This window comes from Oncorhynchus clarkii, chromosome 16, assembly GCF_045791955.1.
Source record: "Oncorhynchus clarkii lewisi isolate Uvic-CL-2024 chromosome 16, UVic_Ocla_1.0, whole genome shotgun sequence".
Lineage (NCBI taxonomy): Eukaryota > Metazoa > Chordata > Actinopteri > Salmoniformes > Salmonidae > Oncorhynchus > Oncorhynchus clarkii.
In genome coordinates this window covers 20,995,266-21,017,377 of record NC_092162.1, presented here as the reverse complement: position 1 = coordinate 21,017,377, position 22,112 = coordinate 20,995,266, and the positions used below count along the sequence as shown (strand labels likewise).

Here is a 22,112-nt window from a genome sequence, read left to right as displayed (position 1 = left end):
CTCTGTCTCTCTCTGTGTCTCTCTATGTGTCTCTCTCTTTCTGTGTGTCTCTCTCTGTCTCTCTGTCTCTCTCTCTCTCTGTGTCTCTCTCTGTGTCTCTCTCTCTCTCTCTCTCTCTCTCTGTGTCTCTCTCTCTCTCTGTGTCTCTCTCTCTCTCTCTCTCTCTCTCCTTCCTCCCTCCCTCCCCCCCTCTCTCTCCATCCCACTCTCTCTCTCTCCCCCTAGGGAGAAGGCCAAAGAAAGAGCCCCGCGCTCCTCTGTATGTTTAACCTTTGAAGGGCCCTGCTGAGCAGAGTAAGGCCTGCCACCTGTTCAGTATGTGTGTGTGTGTGTGTTGGGGGGAGAGGGGTGGGGTGGGGGGGGGTGCGGGGATAAATCTCCCAAATTTTGATGAGCAGAGACAGCAGTGAGTCGCCATGGGGATGTGCAATTGGGCATTCTCAGGAGGGGATTTGGGTAGTCTCTCTCTCTCCGCCTCTCTCTCCCTCTATTTCTCTCTCGCCCTCTATTTCTCTCTCTGTCTCTCCCACTCTCTCGCTTTCTATCTCTCTCTCTCGGCTTTTCAACACAGCGTCTCCCGCGGCGAATGGGGCCTAGCCTGAGTGGCTCCAGGGCTCCTGTGTGTGTGCCACACCAAAGGGGTCTCGCCTGGATCTCCCTCCGTCTCCCCCAGTCTCTCCTCAGTCTCCCCCAATCCGCCATATGCCAGCCGCCCAGGGGGGGGCGACCCCGTCCATTGACTCGGCTGACGACCGCCACCAGTTGGCGGATTCTCTCACGGACCCCGGGCGCCGACGCTGGTGCCGGTGGTGCTCTAAGTGCCACGGGCATAATTCTGAGAGGAGGGACTGAGAGGGAGTCCCACATGGGTCCCATGACTCCAGTGTAGACTACCGTCTACCAACCCTAATGTCTTGTGGCTCCTGTCTTCATTGGGCCCCCCAAGAGTCCAAAGTAAAGTCTGAAGCCCCGCCATCCACAGTCAGATAAATAAGGAGGTGTCAGAGTGTTATTGTACCGAGCTGCTAGGGGAAATGAAAGACTAACTGGAATGGACACCATCCCTGGGGTGGTAGCACACACACACACACAGGCACACACACACACACACACACCCGCAGGCAGACAGACAGACAGACAGACAGACAGACAAAACATGCAGACAGGCAAGCCCCCTCGCATCCACACACACACACACACACACACACACAAGGAAGGCAGGCAGGCAAACACTCACATACAAACGGTGAGAAAATACAGTAGGTGTGAGAGTGTGAGAGGGCGGCGAAGGGAGGGTGGAAGGAAAAGGGAGATTGGGTTGGAATGAAGGAAGGAGGGAGAGAGAGAGGGCAAGTGAGGGAAGCAGGAGAAAAGATGGGAGAGTGAGGAATCGGAGGAGGGCGAGAAAGAAGAGATCAGGGGGAAGGGGTGATTGGGTTAGGAAAGAGAGAGAGAGAGAGAGAGAGAGAGAGGGAGAGAGAGAGAAAAAAAGAGAGAGAGAGAGAGAAAGAGAGAGAGAGAGAGAGAGAGAGAAGGAGGGAGTTGAGGACAGTAGAGGGAGACACAGGAATGGAGCAATAGGAGAAGGGGGGATGATGGCGAGAAAAGAGGGGGAATGAGGGGTGGACTAATTAGTTCAGTAATAGAATGTTCAATGTTCATGCTTGAACATGGTATGGCCAGTACTGTAGGTATAGTTGCCCAGTGTCTCATGATCAGGATCACTTGAAATTGTATTCGGTTGGAATGGGAGGGAAAAGAAGAGGGGGTTGATTGCTACCTGAGTCTCTCATCCCGTGTATCTTGTTTCCCAAACCATTTTCAAACCACAAGCGTACTTTCTCACTCTCCCCTTCTCCCTTCCTTGGACCTGTTCTGTACACCCCCCCCCCCCCCCACTTGCTCTTTATCACCCCCCCATCTCTCTCTCTCTCTGCTGAATTTAGGTTTTGGGTGGAAACCTGAGTGAGTCTGGGACGCAGGACAAGAGGGAGCCAGCCTCATAAATATCCTGGCTGCAGCCACAGCATCCACACTCTGCTCTGCGTGCGTGTGCACTTGCGCGCGCGTGTATGTGTGTGTAAGAAAGAGTCGCCCACTCGCAGAGAAGCGGAAAAGTGTTCTTCCCTTTACACTGGCCCATCTATTGATGTATAGCATGAGATATCTACGCAAAGCTGATCCCAGAGATACACAATTTAATGCTGCTAGCAACTATATTTATTGTAAACATTTACAATGAAGATTGAAAAAAAAAATATGCCAAATAATATGAATTAACGTGTTATGTATCTGAATAGTGCGCTCAAAACACATTTTTATTTTTTTTCATGAAAGAGCAATTTTATTACACAACAATTAAACACAATTCTATAACAATACAACAACATTATCACAAGGCCATATGTGCATCTAGAACCCGTGGAAGGAGATCTAAGCGAGTCATTACTGTGTTCTCTAACTCCCTAATTTGTCCCTCACGTTTGAACTGACAGCTTTGAGGAGTAGAAGAAAGAAAAAGAGAGGAATATTAAAACAAATTCGAACCAAATGAGTGGGCCAGTGCTCCATCCAAAACCACTTTACACTTGGGCCCCTCGGGCATCGCCCTGATTTTTTCCACCAAGAGACTTTGACTTGAGCTTCCTTCTCTTCTATTCCCCTTTGTGCACAATTCAGAGGAATTCGCGTTTGGCATTTGCCTCCCCTTAACAAAATACTAACCATCACAATGTGTGTGTGTGTGTGTGTGTGTCCACTTACGTAATGTATCTGTATGGAGATAGAGGGAGAAATTGTGTTTGTGTGCGGGTCTGTGTGTACATGTGTGTGTGCGCATGCGTCTAAAGAGAGAGGGAGGGAGAAAGAGTACGCAGGGGGAACGAAAATGTACCTGTGTTCGAATACCCATACTAACATACTTATATTACATACTTTTAGTATACTGTAAACAAACTATATTTCCAGTTGAGCGCACTAGCGCGTAGCCTGTCTACCGGAAGCTAATGCTGTTGCTATGCAACCTCTTTGCTAGCTTGTTAGCGTAACGCGACACCTCACAATTCCGGGTGTGTTCGTAAATTCAAATCTGGAGTGCCAAGAGTGCGCAAATCCAGAGCGTTGTCAGATTGTATGGACATTCAGAGGAGCGTACACTGGACGCTCTGGCCGAGGAGTAGGGTTGAGCCGAGCGTTCTGACCTCACAACTGCAGTCAAGCGCCCAAGTGGCTGTAAGTAACTGTGCTGTTGGCAGCGATTTAATTACGCTTTTTTTTCGCTGACACTGGCCATATTCAACGGGTGTTGCGCATTCGTAAATCCTTCAGTTATTCGGCGCTCTGGTACACTCTGAAATCGGAGTAAAGAGACATAATTAAATATGTCCATTGAGAACTCACAACGACTACACCACTTAGCTAATAATGACGTGAATAATCAAATTAATAAACGTTGGGTAGTTAGTTAGATAGCATTTCATTAATATACTGGCTGGCAAGGTCGATGTATTAGTAGCCAACTAACATTAGGACAGTAACTAGCTAACATACTGGTAAATACTGTAATGCTATGCGGTTCGTAAGGATAGCGTGGCTAACAAATTGTCAGCCAACATAACTTGTAATGTAACTTATTTGAAAAGTAATGACTTTATTACATTGCGTAACATTTTCTTAACATTTGTCATAATAAGTTAAAGAAATGAATTTGTATTCCTCTTTCTGCTGCATATTTTCCGCTATTTTCTTAAAATTTGCACATGTTCTGAAACCACGCCCATTTTCTGAAGAATTACATTATGGGCCCTAAAAGCACGTAAATAGTGTCCACTGCTTGTATCCTTCATATTTTGCCGAATTTAGTACAACATCCTGGAACTTTTGGCATACTAACTATATCCATACTATGACCAATAAGCATACTACATACTCAATTTACATCACAAATAGTACGGTTAGTGTGGTTAATATGAGTATTCGAACACAGCTTGCGCGTGTGTGTGAGAGAGTGAGTGAGTGAGTGTGTGTATGTAAATATATTGGTTGGATAAAAGGGGGTCTGTTTCACTTCTGACATCCAAGTAAAGACCATGTGAGTGAGCTGTCAACAGGGAGGCATCCCAGAAGACAGAGCGGCACCGAGCAGAGAAGAAGCCTGGAAAAGAAAGCCTTTGAAATCAGTCAGACCCTAACGCATGGCACACATCCCACCCCATGTCCTAATACACCGTTTGAGTTGGTGCCACACTCTTTAATTGTTTCAGAACAAAGCTATACAACAAAAAAAACATGATTTATTGGGTGCTGTTTTATCATTACACACACCACGCCTCCCCCTGTGAGCACATCACTCCAGAGCTGTCCAACCTCCACTGGCTCCCCATATGCTCACGCATTGACTTTCAAATCCTGGTTCACACCTACCAAGCTATCCACAACTCTGGACCCAAGTACCGGTCTGACCTCATTCTACCCTGCTGCCCCACACGCACCCTTCGCTCCTCCAGGTCCGGCTCCCTTCAGGAGCCCTGCAACAGACTGAAAAGTATGAGTGACAGGGCTTTCAGAACACACTTTCAGTCACTGTCAGGGCTGCAGAGTCTCTGGCCTCTTTAAAGCACAGCTAAAAACTGGGACTGTTCAGAAAAGCTTTCAAGGACCTATGTTCATTCGGTTCTCCTGTCCACCGGATCTGACGACATCTGTATATAGCTTTGATTGTCTGCTTAGAATGTTCTGTGTTTTGGATTGTTTATATTATTATTATTTTTTAAATAAAATAAAATTGTATTCAAAGCTCTATACAAATGAAATATATAATTATTATTATTATTACTTTGAATCAATGACTCGGTTTTATGCAGCAACTAAGGACCATTCTATCAACAGGGCCCGGGAGAGAGCAGTGATATTCACCTACTGAGATCAAAAGATCCCCACAACGGATCCCACCAGATCCCAATATTTACATGTCACCATTACAATTCTGTTGTTTTATCACCTCTGCCTCTTAAAGTCTGAGTATGTGAAACACTTTTCAGTCCACTGCACTCGTTCAGATTTAACATGCAATGAGATTTGGCTTAACATAAGAATGTCATGGACATTTCAAAATTCTAATGTTTAAGTACTTCTGTATAGACTTTCCTCTCTGGGCATATTGCAGAGAAATGTTCTGGGAAATAGCGATACTGGATCGGATTCTGGGCTCCAGCTCCTATTGTATTCAGGGATTTGGCACTGCACTGGAACAGCCTCTCTCCCCCTGAGAGGATATGGAAATAACCCCTTATTAACCAGGCTATACTGGAGTAAGACCAGTGTCCCTTTATAGCCTCAAGTATAAAGTACCAGACATACGGTATGACTCATGAGGCTGTCTGATCTCTGATCTCTGATGTGTCCGTTTCATCCAATGGAAATGGGACAAAGATGCATGTCTGATAGTGTCTTGAAATATAGACGGTATACGATGAACAAAGTGGACGTTCATTGTCCATTGTTCACTTACAATATGATTCATATTTTGTATTCTGGGTTAAGATGCACATCTGATAATTATTTTAAATAGAGACGGTATACTGGGCCATAATTTAAGTCCAATGCAATGTTCCCTTACCTATATTCTTAGAATAAAAAAAACTCTCCCTATTTGGAACCTAAAAGTGTTCTTCAGCTGTCCCCATAGAATAACTCTTTGAAGAACCCTTTTTGGTTCCAGGTAGAACCCTTTTTGGATCCATGTAGAACCCTTTCCACATAAGGCTCTACATGGAACCCAAAACAGTTCTACCTCGAATCAAAAAGGGTTCTACCTGGAACAAAACAAGTATTCTGGGTCAAGATGGACCTGTGGAGGCCTGATACTGAGGAAAGAGATTGAAAATGCCCTTAGATAACTGTTGAACCCCCAAACCCCAACACCGCCATCTTGAAATCCGTTCCCCTCCCATCCTCTGGCAACGGGTTTCATTTTGAATCTGCCGCAGGGATGTCAGGGCCGCCCTCAAGCATGATTAATGATGATGGTTTCCTGATAAAACACTTCAATATGTTGTTTCATATCGCCAGCCATAACCATAACCCTTTTCTCCCTCTGCCTCCCCCTTCTCCCTCCCTCGTCTACGAGTCCCCCTAGAGCTCATTTACTGTGATTACCAATAACAATAACACAACCATTATCTTTTATTATGGCGTTCTCCCAGGACCCAGCCAGCACGCCAACACTTTGATACAGTTACAAAACAGCTCCTATTTCAACCTTTTGCTTGTTTTCTTGGCTCAGGACATAGTAAATGCGGCGTTTCTGTTTCCGTCCGAGACGTAAGTACAAATAAATGGCAACAGTCCTGTAAATAGATGATTAAGCATTGAAATTGCCTGAAACAGTTTTATGGTGGGGCACTGGTAAAAGCTTGCCTATAGATACCAAGCCTGCTGTTAGATGTAAGTGTCGTCTTACGTTACAGTGTGAGGGCCAAACTTGAGGAGGTTTGTTCTGTGATCAAAAGAATACTTCAGCCTCTAGAGAACTAAACCGTATGTAGCCTAGTCATTAATTCCATTTCATGTTCATTCTACTACAATGGCAGTGGTCAAAACATGATGAGTAGTACTTTATCCTGTGATTAGAGATTATTTGAAAAAATGTCTAAACTTTACAATCCAGAAAGTACCAGACATGTTAAAGGCCCAATACAGCCGTTTTTATCTCAATCTCAAATAATTTCTGAGTAACAATGAAGTACCTAACTGTGATAGTTTTCAATTATAATGGTCAACAAGAAACAAAAATAGATTCTTAGCAAGGACTGTCTGGGTGTGGTCTGAGTGGGGAAGGGAACAATTATGTTATTGGCAGAGAGGTTTAGAACTCTTTCTTATTGGTCTATTAACTAATTTACTGCTTGGTGATGTCACCAGGCATGCCAAAACTCCATCCCAACAAAACAGACTGACATTTCAGGCAGTCTTTTCAAACAGCTATTTCACTAAGGGGGTATTATCATCATTTTCACAATTGTACAGTATTATTCCAAACCCATAGTGTGACAATATATATAAAACACAGAAAAATGTAGTTTTTGACTACACTGGGCCTTTAACAATTGCAAAAATGCAAGTGCTTAAAGGAAGTTTTCAATAGATGATACTACAGCACACATGTTTCCGCTGAGGAAGACTGTGCATTCCAGAGTGGCTACGTTTTATTCCTACGGAGCCGGACTGACCCCGTTTCACCTACAGTAGCATGGCTCATCTGTAACCTTGAACGTCTCCTCTCGGGGTCTCGCGTTTATGATGTCACAAAGGCCAGTCGTTCTGGGTTTATAACAGTCGCTCTCCCGGAGAAAGTTCTAATCCAGCTGTAGGCTAGTCAACCCCCTCCTCGTAAATGAGTGTGTCCAATCTACCCACTGTGTTTCATTAAGAACAGACCACATCAATCCAGGTCCCTGCGTACCACGCGCTACTTCAGGGAACACGGCACAGTTGAAGGACCTCACAGCACACCAGTGCTCACAAACTTAACACCAGCCCTGTAGTCGCAGACCACACATCCAGACCTCTAGTCGTAGACCACACGTGAGACCTCATGAGACCTCACAGCAGACCGCACCGTAGACCTCACAGAACCTCACCTCTGTCACTCATCAACCAGACACTTGTCCAGTACACACAGTCCAACTCTGATATGTCGAGCACAACAACGCAACATTTGGGGAAACAGGATATTAGAGTTTTTTTGGACCAGATGAATTGGAGTATTAAAGTAAGTGCTCGATCATGCCAGATCCTGGTTGTAGTAGATTCAATGGTGAAATAGGGGGAAGTAAGTGGGGCCAAGAGTGCATAGCAGGAGATCTGAGGAGAGGATAGATGGATGGACAGACAGAAGTATAGATGGGCAGATGAACAAGAAGACAGGAGGTGGAAGCCAAAGGAGACTGGGAAGGATTCCAATGGGGTGGGACAGGACGAGAAAGCAGCCTCGTGAAAGGAAAGGTTTCAAACTCTTTTCATCGTCTGCCTGAAGACCGGAGCTTTACAACAGCAAGATGAAGCGGCGCCACTGGAGCAGACTGGCCTGGCGCTTCTCAACGAATCCCAGACGCAGAGGCAGAAAAGGACCCCACCCCTACAACTACCCTCCCCAGCCAAACCCACCCAAACTACTCCCAACACAGCTCTATATCCCTCTGTGTCACCCCAGTGACTCCAATCATTCCCACTGAGATCTGAGGAATCCCACAATGGATCCCAAAGCTGCCACCAGTTTGCATTTCACCATTCAAATTCTCTGCTGTTTTATCACCTACCTCTCGCAGTCTGTGCATGTGACTCGTCGCAATAGTATTGATGGAACTAAGGCAGTTTAGATCGATACTCCAATAAGTTCCTTCCATAATCTCCTTTCTTTCATGCCCACTGATCTGAGGACTTGATTTTTGAGAACACCATAGTAGACATCTACAGTTTCTTTACCTTTGGGTCGGTCCACCGATTAAGTACCTTTAGGCTAGTGCAACTTAGTATAAAAAAATAATAATAATAACAACATTTTAACATTCTGTCATAAAGATGTTCAACTTAATACATTTGTGGGGGTCCTCATGATGACGTGGCAAGTGACACTTTGCTTCTTGTAGTCAAATATCTTGAAAACCTTACTGCTGACATGCAAAACATTAACGAACTGTATCAACAGTGGACTAATTAAAAAAATACCAATGATAGTTTTTCAGTGGAGTTTTTCAGAGGAGTTTCCCTTTAAGTGCCAAATAAAGTACCAGAATTGAATGTAACAGGGTTGAGGATTTCATCTTAAATCAGTCATAAATCCCCTTGTGACAGGGGGAATGAAAGCTTGTTGTGTGCAACAGGGAGGGGCAATTGAATGCAAGCTTCACTGAGAAATTGAAATTCTTAAAACATCTCTAGCCTGTCTATCTATGGGTAGCAGGGTTGACGTTTTATGCTCGACCGCTCAGTTTCCCACCACAAAACACCAGAAAATGTACAGAAAGAGTAGAATTAGCTCACCTGACTTTACAACTATGATTTGACGAGTGGATGTTCAATGTTTCCTTTCAATAAAAACATTCATTGTTTTTTTGCCCTATTAAAATGAAAGTTCAGTTCACGTAACAAGAGTTGACCTTGAAATGAGGGACAGACGCAAAGGAATCACTCATCACATGAAAGTAATAATCTTCAGAAATGAGTTTGTCAAAGCAACAAAATAACTGGGGCATAACTAGGGACTTACGATGATGGTGAGAACCTGGAGAAATGTTGGGGTTAAGTGGGTCAAAATCTTCCGAGAAGTCACAGCAAGTCTTTATGTTAAACATCAGATGTACAGTGCCTTGCGAAAGTATTCGGCCCCCTTGAACTTTGCGACCTTTTGCCACATTTCAGGCTTCAAACATAAATATATAAAACTGTATTTTTTTGTGAAGAATCAACAACAAGTGGGACACAATCATGAAGTGGAACGACATTTATTGGATATTTCAAACTTTTTTAACAAATCAAAAACTGAAAAATTGGGCGTGAAAAATTATTCAGCCCCTTTACTTTCAGTGCAGCAAACTTTCTCCAGAAGTTCTGTGAGGATCTCTGAATGATCCAATGTTGACCTAAATGACTAATGATGATAAATACAATCCACCTGTGTGTAATCAAGTCTCCGTATAAATGCACCTGCACTGTGATAGTCTCAGAGGTCCGTTAAAAGCGCAGAGAGCATCATGAAGAACAAGGAACACACCAGGCAGGTCCGAGATACTGTTGTGAAGAAGTTTAAAGCCGGATTTGGATACAAAAAGATTTCCCAAGCTTTAAACATCCCAAGGAGCACTGTGCAAGCGATAATATTGAAATGGAAGGAGTATCAGACCACTGCAAATCTACCAAGACCTGGCCGTCCCTCTAAACTTTCAGCTCATACAAGGAGAAGACTGATCAGAGATGCAGCCAAGAGGCCCATGATCACTCTGGATGAACTGCAGAGATCTACAGCTGAGGTGGGAGACTCTGTCCATAGGACAACAATCAGTCGTATATTGCACAAATCTGGCCTTTATGGAAGAGTGGCAAGAAGAAAGCCATTTCTTAAAGATATCCATAAAAAGTGTTGTTTAAAGTTTGCCACAAGCCACCTGGGAGACACACCAAACATGTGGAAGAAGGTGCTCTGGTCAGATGAAACCAAAATTGAACTTTTTGGCAACAATGCAAGACGTTATGTTTGGCGTAAAAGCAACACAGCTCATCACCCTGAACACACCATCCCCACTGTCAAACATGGTGGTGGCAGCATCATGGTTTGGGCCTGCTTTTCTTCAGCAGGGACAGGGAAGATGGTTAAAATTGATGGGAAGATGGATGGAGCCAAATACAGGACCATTCTGGCAGAAAACCTGATGGAGTCTGCAAAAGACCTGAGACTGGGACGGAGATTTGTCTTCCAACGAGACAATGATCCAAAACATAAAGCAAAATCTACAATGGAATGGTTCAAAAATAAACATATCCAGGTGTTAGAATGGCCAAGTCAAAGTCCAGACCTGAATCCAATCGAGAATCTGTGGAAAGAACTGAAAACTGCTGTTCACAAATGCTCTCCATCCAACCTCACTGAGCTCGAGCTGTTTTGCAAGGTGGAATGGGAAAAGATTTCAGTCTCTCGATGTGCAAAACTGATAGAGACATACCCCAAGCGACTTACAGCTGTAATCGCAGCAAAAGGTGGCGTTACAAAGTATTAACTTAAGGGGGCTGAATAATTTTGCACGCCCAATTTTTCAGTTTTTGATTTGTTAAAAAAGTTTGAAATATCCAATAAATGTCGTTCCACTTCATGATTGTGTCCCACTTGTTGTTGATTCTTCACAAAAAAATACAGTTTTATATCTTTATGTTTGAAGCCTGAAATGTGGCATAAGGTCGCAAAGTTCAAGGGGGCCGAATACTTTCGCAAGGCACTGTATTTCATTGTACGTGGTCTATATTAAAATGGCACTTCATTTAATATAACAGGCTTTTAAAATGCAATATTGGTGCACAAGTTCTACTTAAAATATCAAAGAGAAGCAAAAGGTACTCTTTTCGCGGAACGACCCTATTAAAGGTAATGGAGTCACGGAGGCAAGGACAAAGATGAAAATAAGTATTCCAACACAAGCCATGTTTGGTGTGCAGCAAGGTTGGGTCAGTTCCAATTAAATGAAGTCAATTCAGGAAGTAAACTGAAATTCCACATTTTTCTCAAAGAGATTGGTATACAGTAACAAATTATTCCAACACAAGCCACGTTCGGTGTATAGTAAGTAATACTATGACCCTTACCAGTCCAGACTGAGAGAGCGCCTCCTGTAGGACGGAGGTCTATCCAGTGTAGTCTTCTCAGGTTTGGTCTGCCGCTCTTTTAGGGACAGCCGGTGAGTGAATTTGGATATGCTCGACTCTGGCCTGGATGAGGGAACACAAATACACACAGAGTCAGTACTTAGTCCAAAAAAGTAATCAACAGATGAAGCATACATCTCTAATATTATAACTATTCCCTTGAAGGACTATTGCTTTCTGAGAAAGCTGTGATCACTCACTGTTGGGAAAAAGAAACTCTCTATATTAGGTTGGCAATGTCCCAGCCCTCCCTATCTGTCTAAATTAAAAACGGAACATTTTCATATTTCCTGTTATTCATCACAGGCTGATTTGATGAGATTCAGCTCTGGTAATATTGCTGTGGTAACAGCATGGGGACCAATCATTGCTTTAAAAGCTATTTGGCATCAAAGAGTTGCACTCACAAGAGCCCTGTTTATACTTGGTTCTAACATTCTTCCTTTGTCATGATCTTGTCCACATTCTGATTGTGCCAACATTTTTTAGACAGGTGTAGATGATTAAAAGATGCAAAGTGAACTGATTTTGATCAGATATTTTAAGTGTAAACCAGCCAGATCACTCAAGATTGATTTACAAATTGGACATCTGTCCATGTATCAACCCCAACCTAGGGGTGGCTTAGTGGTTAGAGTGTTGGACTAGTAACTGGAAGGTTGGAACATCGAATTCCTGAACTGACAAGGTACAAATCTGTTGTTCTACCCCTGAACAAGGCAGTTAACCCGATGTTCCTAGGCTGTCATTGAAAATGATAAAATATCCTGAAGATGTTGCAAAATGCCTTCAAATTGGACACTAGGGGCAACAGTGAGCACTACCATCAAGTAGGCTAGGGTGTTGTGGACGGGGGTGGCGGATGGATCTAATCCCATGACGATTAAAAACAAGTGTCACCCACTGGGATTGAATGCACAACCTTTGGATCCACCTAGCAAACCAAAAATTGGTTCTGTGAATCTTCCCAGAGCATTCGTTAGGTCGAGGCAAATGTGTTCAGAACACAAAAACTGTCCAGTCGTGGGGGTAATTATGGAACGTTTGTCTAAAACATTCTCCTGATGTTGCGAGACCTTTCCTAGAACACATTTCATCTGTTCTTTAAACGTTCCCCAGAATGTTTCATGAGGTTGTGGTGAGAACAATGTGAGGACATCGAGAAAGATACCGTGTGTTCCTAAAACACAAAAACTGTCCAGTCGTGGTGGTAATTATGGAACGTTTGTATAAAATGTTGGGGCCTCACAGGTACTATATTTAAACTAATATAAAGTCAAATGCTGTTAATATATTTTCAATTCATTATTTCACACATTGTACCTGTGGGCTGCCCCTCATAAGAGGAGGAAGAAGACAAAAGGAAGAACACATTACAAAAGGTACATAAACTACAGTATTGATCATTTTGATCATATTATAAAGTTGAAGAGATAATAAATTCAATATATATACAAACGTTTCAAACCCAACCTCGCATCCCATTCCTCCAACCTCACCCAGCCAACATGTCTTCATCCAACCCCCAATAGCCAGAAGGGGGAGCCATGGGAAGCATTGAACTACAGAAATTCAGCCGTGGCAACATATTCACTTTGACAATAGATATTCTGCCAGTTAAAGCTGCAATATGTAACTTTTTAAACAGAGAAATGCTAGTTATAGATTTGTCATTCTCATTGAAAGCAAGTCTAAGAAGCAGTAGATACATTCTATGGATGCTATTTCTATGCTTCCCATTCTTAAGTTTTCTTTGTGCGTCTTTTACTTTCGGTTTTGTACATCAGCGTTAAACAGTTGAAAATATCCTATTTTTGGTTATGGAAAACATATTTCACAGCGGTTTAGATGGTACGAAGCCAGTTCCACTGCATTTTTTCGTTGTTGATCTCTAATCAGGGACTGATTTAGACCTGGTGGGTACAATTAATAATCAGGTAGAACAGGAAACCAGCAGGTTCCGCACCTCGTAGGGTATAGTGCATATTGCACCTTTAAAGCAACTGGGATGTTATTCCATCGACTGAGGTCGGATTGAAAGGATCTGAGCGCTCTGCTAAAGCTTCTGGCAGAGATATGACCATTCTAGTCTATTAAAAGCTTTTTCTGCATCGAGAGAGATAATACAACCGGTTGATTAAGCATTTAAGATATTTAATAGTCGACAGAGGTTATACGAGGAGAAGTGTTTTTTTTTTAACACACCCCCTTTGGTCCGTGTGGACCAATTTGGGTATGTCTCGAGACGGGATGACAACATTTTGGAAAACAGTTTCACATGCAATATCTGTGTTTGTGAATGATAGGGGGAGATAGTGAGAAGACTGGATGGCATCCTTACCTTTTTTTAACAAGTGCAACATTTGTGCTGTATTCACATCTCTCCCAAATGAAACTTTGTGAACGGCCGTGTTAATCATTTCGAGCAATAGTGGACCTAATTGATTCAACATTTCCCATCCAGGTGATATGAATCCCATCCAGGTGATATGAATCCCATCCAGGTGATATGAATCCCATCCAGGTGATATGAATTCCATCCAGGTGATATGAATCCCATCCAGGTGATATGAATCCCATCCAGGTGATATGAATCCCATCCAGGTGATATGAATCCCATCCAGGTGATATGTGCCTTTATTCATGCTATCCAATGCCCTTTTGAGTTCATTGAGAGGGATTTGGGCACCCAGTGAGGTGGCTTCCTCTGTTGAGAGAAGATGAGATCTTAACTATTTTAGAAAGGACTTCTTAGTCTGGCTTGGTGTGGATTTACTATCAGATGTGTACAGTTGTTTATAGAAGTGGGAGAATCTTTTATTGATTTATGTGGGTTCGGATAATAATTCCCCCCCGTTTCAGATTCAATAGTCACTATATCGGCTAAATTGATCACTACTGTGTAGTTTGTCGGCAGGTAAACGATTGGGACGATTACCATGGAAGTAACGATTGAGTCTAACTCGATGGATGGCAAATTCGGATCTCTGTCTTCTCAATAAATTAAGTTCTGTCTTGACTTTGGACAGAGTAATTGGTGCCATTTTTTTGTTACTTTTAGTTGACATGAGTAAGAGTCCCTACTCATTAATATTATCAGGTGGTGGCCTAGCGGTTAGAGCATTGCACCGGTGACCACACGGATCCTCAACACGGGGTGCCCACATAAGTGCATCTTCAGTCCCCTCCTGTAACCCCTGTTTTCACACAACTGCATGGCCTCGCACAGTCCCAACTCCACCATCAAGTTCGCTGACGACACGGCAGGAGTAGGCCTGACTACCAACAATGACGAGATGGGGCCTACAGAGAGGAGGTATGCACTCTGACGGCGTGGTGCCGGGTAAAACAACCTCTCCCTCAACGTCAGCAAAACAAAGGAGCTGATTGAGTATTTCAGGAGGAACCGGGCAGGGCACGCCCCCCCCCCCCCCCATCCTCATCAACGGGGCTGCCATGGCGACAGTCAAAAACATAAAGTTCCTCGGCAAGCACGTCTCAGAGGAGCTGAAATTTTCAAAACCATATGGACACTGTGGTGAAGAAGGCAACGGCAATAACAATTCAACCTCAGGAGGCTGAAGAAATTCGGGTTCTATCCCCAAGGACCCTCACAGTGCACCATCATAAGAGCACCATCGAAAGAACACTGTCAGGCTGCATCAAAACCTGGCACGGCAACTCCACCGCCACTGACCGCAAGGCTCTAGAGAGGGTGGAAAACTCAGCCAAATGAACCATTGGGTGAACACTGCCTGCCCTCCAGGACACCTACAACACCAGGTGTCACAGGAAGGCCAAGAAGATCATCAAGGACCTCAGCCACCCGAGCCACGGCCTGTTCTCCCTGCTTCCATCATTCAGACGCGGGCAGTATACAGTAGGGACATCATTGCAAAAACTGTAAGACAAGCCAATAGCTTCTACCCCAGGACCATCAGTCGCTGAATAGCCAGCACTAGGCAGCTACAGTGCATTCAGAAAGTGTTCACACCCCTTTTTCCACATTTTGTTATGTCACAGCCTGATTTTAAAATGATTTAAATTGAATGGATTAAAATGTCTTGTCACTGGCCTACACACAATACCCCATAATGTCAAAGTGGAATTATGTTTTTCGAAATGTTTACAAGTGAATAAAAAAATAAAAAGGGGAAATGTCTTGAGTCAATAAGTATCCAACCCCTTTGTTATGGCAAGACTAAATAAGTTCAGGAGTAAACGTTTTCTTAACAAGTCACATAATAAGTTGCATGGACTCACTTTGTGTGCAGTAACCGTGTTTAACATGATTTTTGAATGACTACCTCATCTCTGTACCCCATACATACAATTATCTGTAAGGTTCCTCAGTCATTTACCCTGCCCCCACCACCCCAATTTACATTGATCATTGTTACTGTTGTAAAAATGTATATATTATTATTTCATTCACTTCTCTTTTTGACCTGCACTGTTGGAGGTTAAGTGCATTTGGAAAGTATTCAGACCCCTTCTCTTTTTACACATTTTGTTACGTTACAGCTGTATTCTAAAACCAAGCCATGAGGTCAAAGGAATTGTCCGTAGAGCTCCGAGACAGGATTGTGTCGAGAAACCGATCTGGGGAAGGGTACCAAACAATGTCTGCAGCCTTGAAGGTCCCCAAGAAGACAGTGGCTTCCATCATTCTGCAGCCTTGAAGGTCCCCAAGAAGACAGTAGCCTCCATCATTCTTAAATGGAAGAAGTTTGGATGCCATGAGTGTGCAAAGCTGTCATCAAGGCAAAGGGTGGCTACTTTTTTGGTTACTACATGATTCCATGTGTTATTTCATAGTTTTGATGTCTTCACTATTATTCTACAATGTAGAAAATAGCAAAAATAAAGAAAAACCCTTGAATGAGTAGGTGTATAAACTTTTGACTGGTACTATATATATATATATATATATATATATATATATATATATATATATATATATATATATACTGTATATATATTGTAGACACTTATCCAGAGCGACTTACAGGAGCAATTAGGTTTAAGTGCCTTGCTCAAGCACACAGACAGATTTTTCAGCTAGTCGACTCGGGGATTCAAACCAGCGACCTTTTTCGGTTACTGGCCCAACACTCTTAACAACTAGGCTACCTGCCGATGGGGTTAGTACTTAACACTAACCCCATCGGCACGATCTCCCCGCTCATTTCCCACTTCCACTTCCACCTCCATCCCAAACAACCAACAAGTATATTTTCCAGTATGAATCATGTGAGAGGGTGTGGGAATATCGTCAGACGGCAGCCTAATTGATGGGAGATTAGGCCGGACAGGGGTTCAGCTCATAGTTAGCGCATTGGGCCAGTAACCGGAAGGTTGCAAGTTGAATCCCCAAGTCGACAAGGCAGACCGAGGGTTTTCTCAGGGAGAGTTGGGAAACGCAAAATACACAATTCCAATTCACTCATGTGTATTAATATACACATGTACATGTGTGAAAGAGCACCCACCAAATTATTATTATTAGTACACTGCTAAATTAGACTAGTGCCACTGCTTGTGCCCGCCAAGTGCCAAGTACTATGGGGGACTCCAAAACATAATTTACATTCTCCATATTCATAAAACAAAATGGTACTTGAATAATAATTGTAGCCCTTCAATAAACGATAAATATAAAGGCCAACATTGACCCGTTGAAGAGATGTCTACAGTGTCGTTTAATGAGAGGGAAAGGGCCAACTTATTTTATCATCGATAAATAATGACAGCCAATGATCTGGTTAGAGAGGTAATAGGGCGGCCAATGATCTGGTTAGAGGTAATAGGGCGGCCAATGATCTGGTTAGAGGTAATAGGACAGCCAATGATCTGGTTAGAGGTAATAGGGCGGCCAATGATCTGGTTAGAGGTAATAGGATGGCCAATGATCTGGTTAGAGAGGTAATAGGACGGCCAATGATCTGGTTAGAGGTAATAGGGCGGCCAATGATCTGGTTAGAGGTAATAGGGCGGCCAATGATCTGGTTAGAGGTAATAGGATGGCCAATGATCTGGTTTGAGGTAACAGGACGGCCAATGATCTGGTTAGAGGTAATAGGGCGGCCAATGATCTGGTTAGAGGTAATAGGACGGCCAATGATCTGGTTAGAGGTAATAGGACGGCCAATGATCTGGTTAGAGGTAATAGGGCGGCCAATGATCTGGTTAGAGGTAATAGGGCGGCCAATGATCTGGTTAGAGGTAATAGGGCGGCCAATGATCTGGTTAGAGGTAATAGGATGGCCAATGATCTGGTTTGAGGTAATAGGACGGCCAATGATCTGGTTAGAGGTAATAGGGCGGCCAATGATCTGGTTAGAGGTAATAGGACGGCCAATGATCTGGTTAGAGGTAATAGGGCGGCCAATGATCTGGTTAGGGGCAATAGGACGGCCAATGATCTGGTTAGAGGTAATAGGACGGCCACCCTTTGCTTTTGATTGTTTGTCGGCACAGTGGTTGTCCTTTAGGAAACTCCTGTTGTAGGGAGTTGAGAATAAGTGTGTGTTTTTGTGTGTGCCTTTACTTTCTAACCCCTCCTACAGCTGTTCCTCATGACATCACCCAGAACGTGGGCATCCTGTGATGATGTAATCCCCTTGGAGGGACCTTCGAACCCAGCCTTACTCTGTGTGTGTGTGTGTGTGTGTGTGTGTCTCTGTGTGTGTGTGTGTGTGTGTGTGTGTGTGTGTGTGTGTGTGTGTGTGTGTGTGCGTGTGTGTGTGTGTGTGTGTGTGTGTGTGTGTGTGTGTGTGTGTGTGTGTGTGTGTGTGAGAGAGAGAGAGAGAGAGAGAGAGAGAGTGAGAGTTTGCAGAGAGATGACCTAGATTTAGTCTACCTGTTCTCCACTTAATCAAACTGACGTTGGGAATTTGTCCCTGTGATGTTACTGGTTCTGTACTGTATGCCCCATGACACAAACTAAGGCTCATTGGTTCGTTTTCAGGGCTTCAAGGACAGTCCCTTTAGTGCCTAAATTTTGTTGATAACAACCAGATATGGCAGAGTACAATATATCAGTATGGCTTACACACACATTCACAAAGAACACACACACACACACACACACACACACACACACACACACACACACACACAAAGGCTCTTTTCTCTCCTGTAGTACAAGAGTGCCTTTGTTGAGATAGACTCAATGGCTTGTGTAGTGATACGCACAAACCGTTCACCTCTCTCTCACAAACTTAATTCATTTCAGTCAAACACACCGACATCGTTGTCATGGAGCACACTCCCAGTTGCTGCGAAAAACAAATGTCACTTTCCCTCTCTGTTCTTCTGTTACCATGGCAGCAATAAAGTGTTCTGATTCTTTCCAAAGCGTCCGTGTTCACGACTGTAGGCGCTCTGCTAAAGCACTGATTGTTCAGCTCTTCTATACTCCTTTCACAAAGCCTATCATTATCAGTGCAGTTTCACTTCGCTTAGAGACGTAAGTAAGAGCCTGTTACTGGAGACCGATTGTAATTGGATAGTCAGGGTTTAAGCAACTAGCTTCCACTCAAAACTAAACGTTGAATTAACAGAGTTCCCACTGGGCAAGAACTGGATGAATCAACGTTGTTTCCACATCATTTCTCAATGTGTTGTGACGTAGAATCTATGTGGAAAATGCATTGGATTTGCAAAAAGGCATACAAAAAATAAATACAAAATGATTGTTTGAGGGTCAAATTACAACCACAGAATTATGTCATCATGGTAACCAATTTTCAACATAGACACCTTATATAAAATATGTTGAATTTGTACCTTTGAAACAACGTCAGATCTTCAACGTTATATCCACCATCAGACAGCAACCTCCCAGAGAGCTGATCATTCTACAGCTATCCATTTGGTCTCCCATCCAGAGTTATCACTAACTACTACCAACGTACTATCGTGAGAATTATTATTGAGCGATCTATTAATAACAAAATAGATTCACTGTTGCTATCGAAGTCATTCCAAAGGGTGGGTTTAACAGAGCAAAAAAATGTAAACATTCTATGAGTCATATATCATCAATTATACTGTTCAGGCCTATATAGCATTTGTGAAGTCATCAAGAGCTATTCTGGGTTAAGTGGGCATTGTTGTCAAAAAGCAGTGCGGCTTGGCTGGGTCGTGTTTTGGAGGACGCACGGCTCTCAACCTTTGCCTCTCCTGAGTCCGTACGGGAGTTGCAGTGATGGGACAAAACTGTAACTACCAATTGGATAACACGAAATTGGGGAGAAAAAGGGGTATATAAAAAAAAGAAAAAAAGCTGTCTCGGAGCCTATTGGTCCGAGAGCCGATACTCCGGTACCATTTTCCAGATGGTAACAGGCTTGAGTTGCTGGAGTCTTTGGCAATTTTGCGGGCCTTCCTCTGACACCAACTGATATAAAGGTCCTGGATGGCAGGGACTTCAGCCCCAGTGATGTACAAGGCACTAAAGTAATGCTGTAAATAATGTGGCAAAGCAATTCACTTTTTGTCCTGAATAAAAAGTGTTATGTTTGGGACAAATCCAATACAACACATTACTGAGTACCACTCTCCATATTTTCAAGCATAGTGATGGCTGCATAATGTTATGGGTATGCTTGTAATCAATTTTCAAGTTTTTCGAGTTTTTCATGATAAAAAAAGAAACTAAATGGAGCTAAGCACAGGCAAAATCCTAGAGGAAAACTTTGTTCAGTCTGCTTTCCACCAGACACTGGGAGATGAATTCACCTTTCAGCAGGACAACAACCTAAAACAAGGCCAAATCTACACTGGAGTTGCTTACCAAGAACACAGTGACTGTTCCTTAGTAGCCACGTTACAGTTTTAATTGAAATCTGCTTGAAAATCTATAGCACGACTTGAAAATGGTTGTCTAGCAATGATCAACAACTAATTTGACAGAGCTTTGAAGAATGTTTTAAAGAAAAATGGGCAAAGGTTGCACACTCCAGGTGTGCAAAGCTCTTAGAGACTTACCCTGAAAGATTCACAGCTGTAATCACTGCCAAACGTGATTCTAACATGTATTGACTCAGCGGGTTGAATACTAATCTAATCAAGATATATTAGTGTTTTGCAAATGTTATAATTTTTCTTTCACTTTGACATTAGAGTGCTTTGTGTAGATCGTTGTCAAAAAATGACAATTCCATCCATTTTAATCCCCCTTTTTAACGCAACAAAATCTGGAAAAAGTAGAGAATACTTTCTGAAGGTACTGTATATGGTTGAAAGTGCAATGACAACCCATTTAGAAGTTTTTCCATTGGAATTTGTCGAATTCCCAATGTGCTATCACTATGCTTAAAACCAGTGGTGGAAAAAGTACTGAAAAGTCATACTTGAGTAAAAGTAAAGATACCTTAACAGAAAATGACTCAAGTAAAAGTGAAAGTTACCCAGTAAAATACTACTTGAGTAAAAGTCTAAACGTATCTGATTTAAATGTACTTAAGTACAGTGGTAGAAAAGCACTCAATCGTCATACTTGAGTAAAAGTAAAGATACCTTAACAGAAAATGACTCAAGTAAAAGTGAAAGTTACCCAGTAAAATACTACTTGAGTAAAAGTCTAAACGTATCTGATTTAAATGTACTTAAGTACAGTGGTAGAAAAGCACTCAATCGTCATACTTGAGTAAAAGTAAAGATACCTTAACAAAAAATGACTCAAGTAAAAGTGAAAGTTACCCAGTAAAATACTACTTGAGTAAAAGTCTAAACGTATCTGATTTAAATGTACTTAAGTACAGTGGTAGAAAAGTACTCAATCGTCATACTTGAGTAAAAGTACAAAGTAAAGGTAAATGCTTTACATCAAATTCCTTATATTAAGCAAACCAGACGGCACAATTTTCATATTATTTTTAATTACGGACAAACAGGGGCACACTCCAAACTGAATAAAAATATGTATCTTAAACTAGGTACTTGTGTTTCATGAGTCCGCCAGATCAGAGGCAGTAGGGATGACAACGTGTTATGTTGATAGGTGCCCTAATTCTGTCCTGGTTGAGCATTCTAAATGTAAGGAGTACTTTTAAGTGTCATGTAAAATGTACAGAGTAAAACATAAATTTTCTTCTTTAGGAATGGAGTGGAGTAAAAGTAAAAATGGTCAAAAATATAAATACTAAAGTAAAGTACAGATTAGTAGTACTTGTCACGCCCTGACCTTAGAGATCCTTTTTATGTCTCTATTTTGGTTTGGGTTTTTGGTTTGGGCGTGAGTTGGGGTGGGCATTCTATGTTTTCTATTACTGTGTGTTTGGCCTGGTGTGGTTCTCAATCAGAGGCAGCTGTCTATCGTTGTCTCTGATTGAGAACCATACTTAGGTAGCCTGTTTTCCCACCTGTGTGGGAAAAGGTAGTTTGTTTCCTTACAGGACTGTGTCGGTGTTTGTTTATTCACGTTGTTGTTTTGTGTTTTAGTGTCCAGTCAAATTAAAATCATGAACACGTACCACGCTGCGCTTTGGTCCACACCTTCTTCATGCAACGAGGACCGTTACAGTACTTCAAAGTATTTTTTACTTAAGTACTTCAAACTTTTGAGTGAGTGAATAAAGATTGACATTTCATTGATCAAACAAAAAGTACCCACGCTGAAATGACGTGCTGTGCCCAGTGGGTTGCTAGTGTTTTCGTTTAGCTTGGTAGTAGCGGTATGAAGGTCAACCAGC

The 22,112-nt window shown here is 42.6% G+C and overlaps 1 protein-coding gene across 1 annotated transcript in view; it reads right to left on the bottom strand.

Moving 5' to 3' along the window:
- LOC139368186 (ankyrin repeat and fibronectin type III domain containing 1b) overlaps nucleotides 1–22,112 on the bottom strand; it is a 283,187-nt gene that overhangs the window by 44,365 nt on the left and 216,710 nt on the right. The window contains exon 6 of the mRNA XM_071106820.1: nucleotides 11,353–11,475. Within this exon, the coding sequence (XP_070962921.1) occupies nucleotides 11,353–11,475 (123 nt within the window). The remainder of the gene's footprint in view (nucleotides 1–11,352; nucleotides 11,476–22,112) is intronic.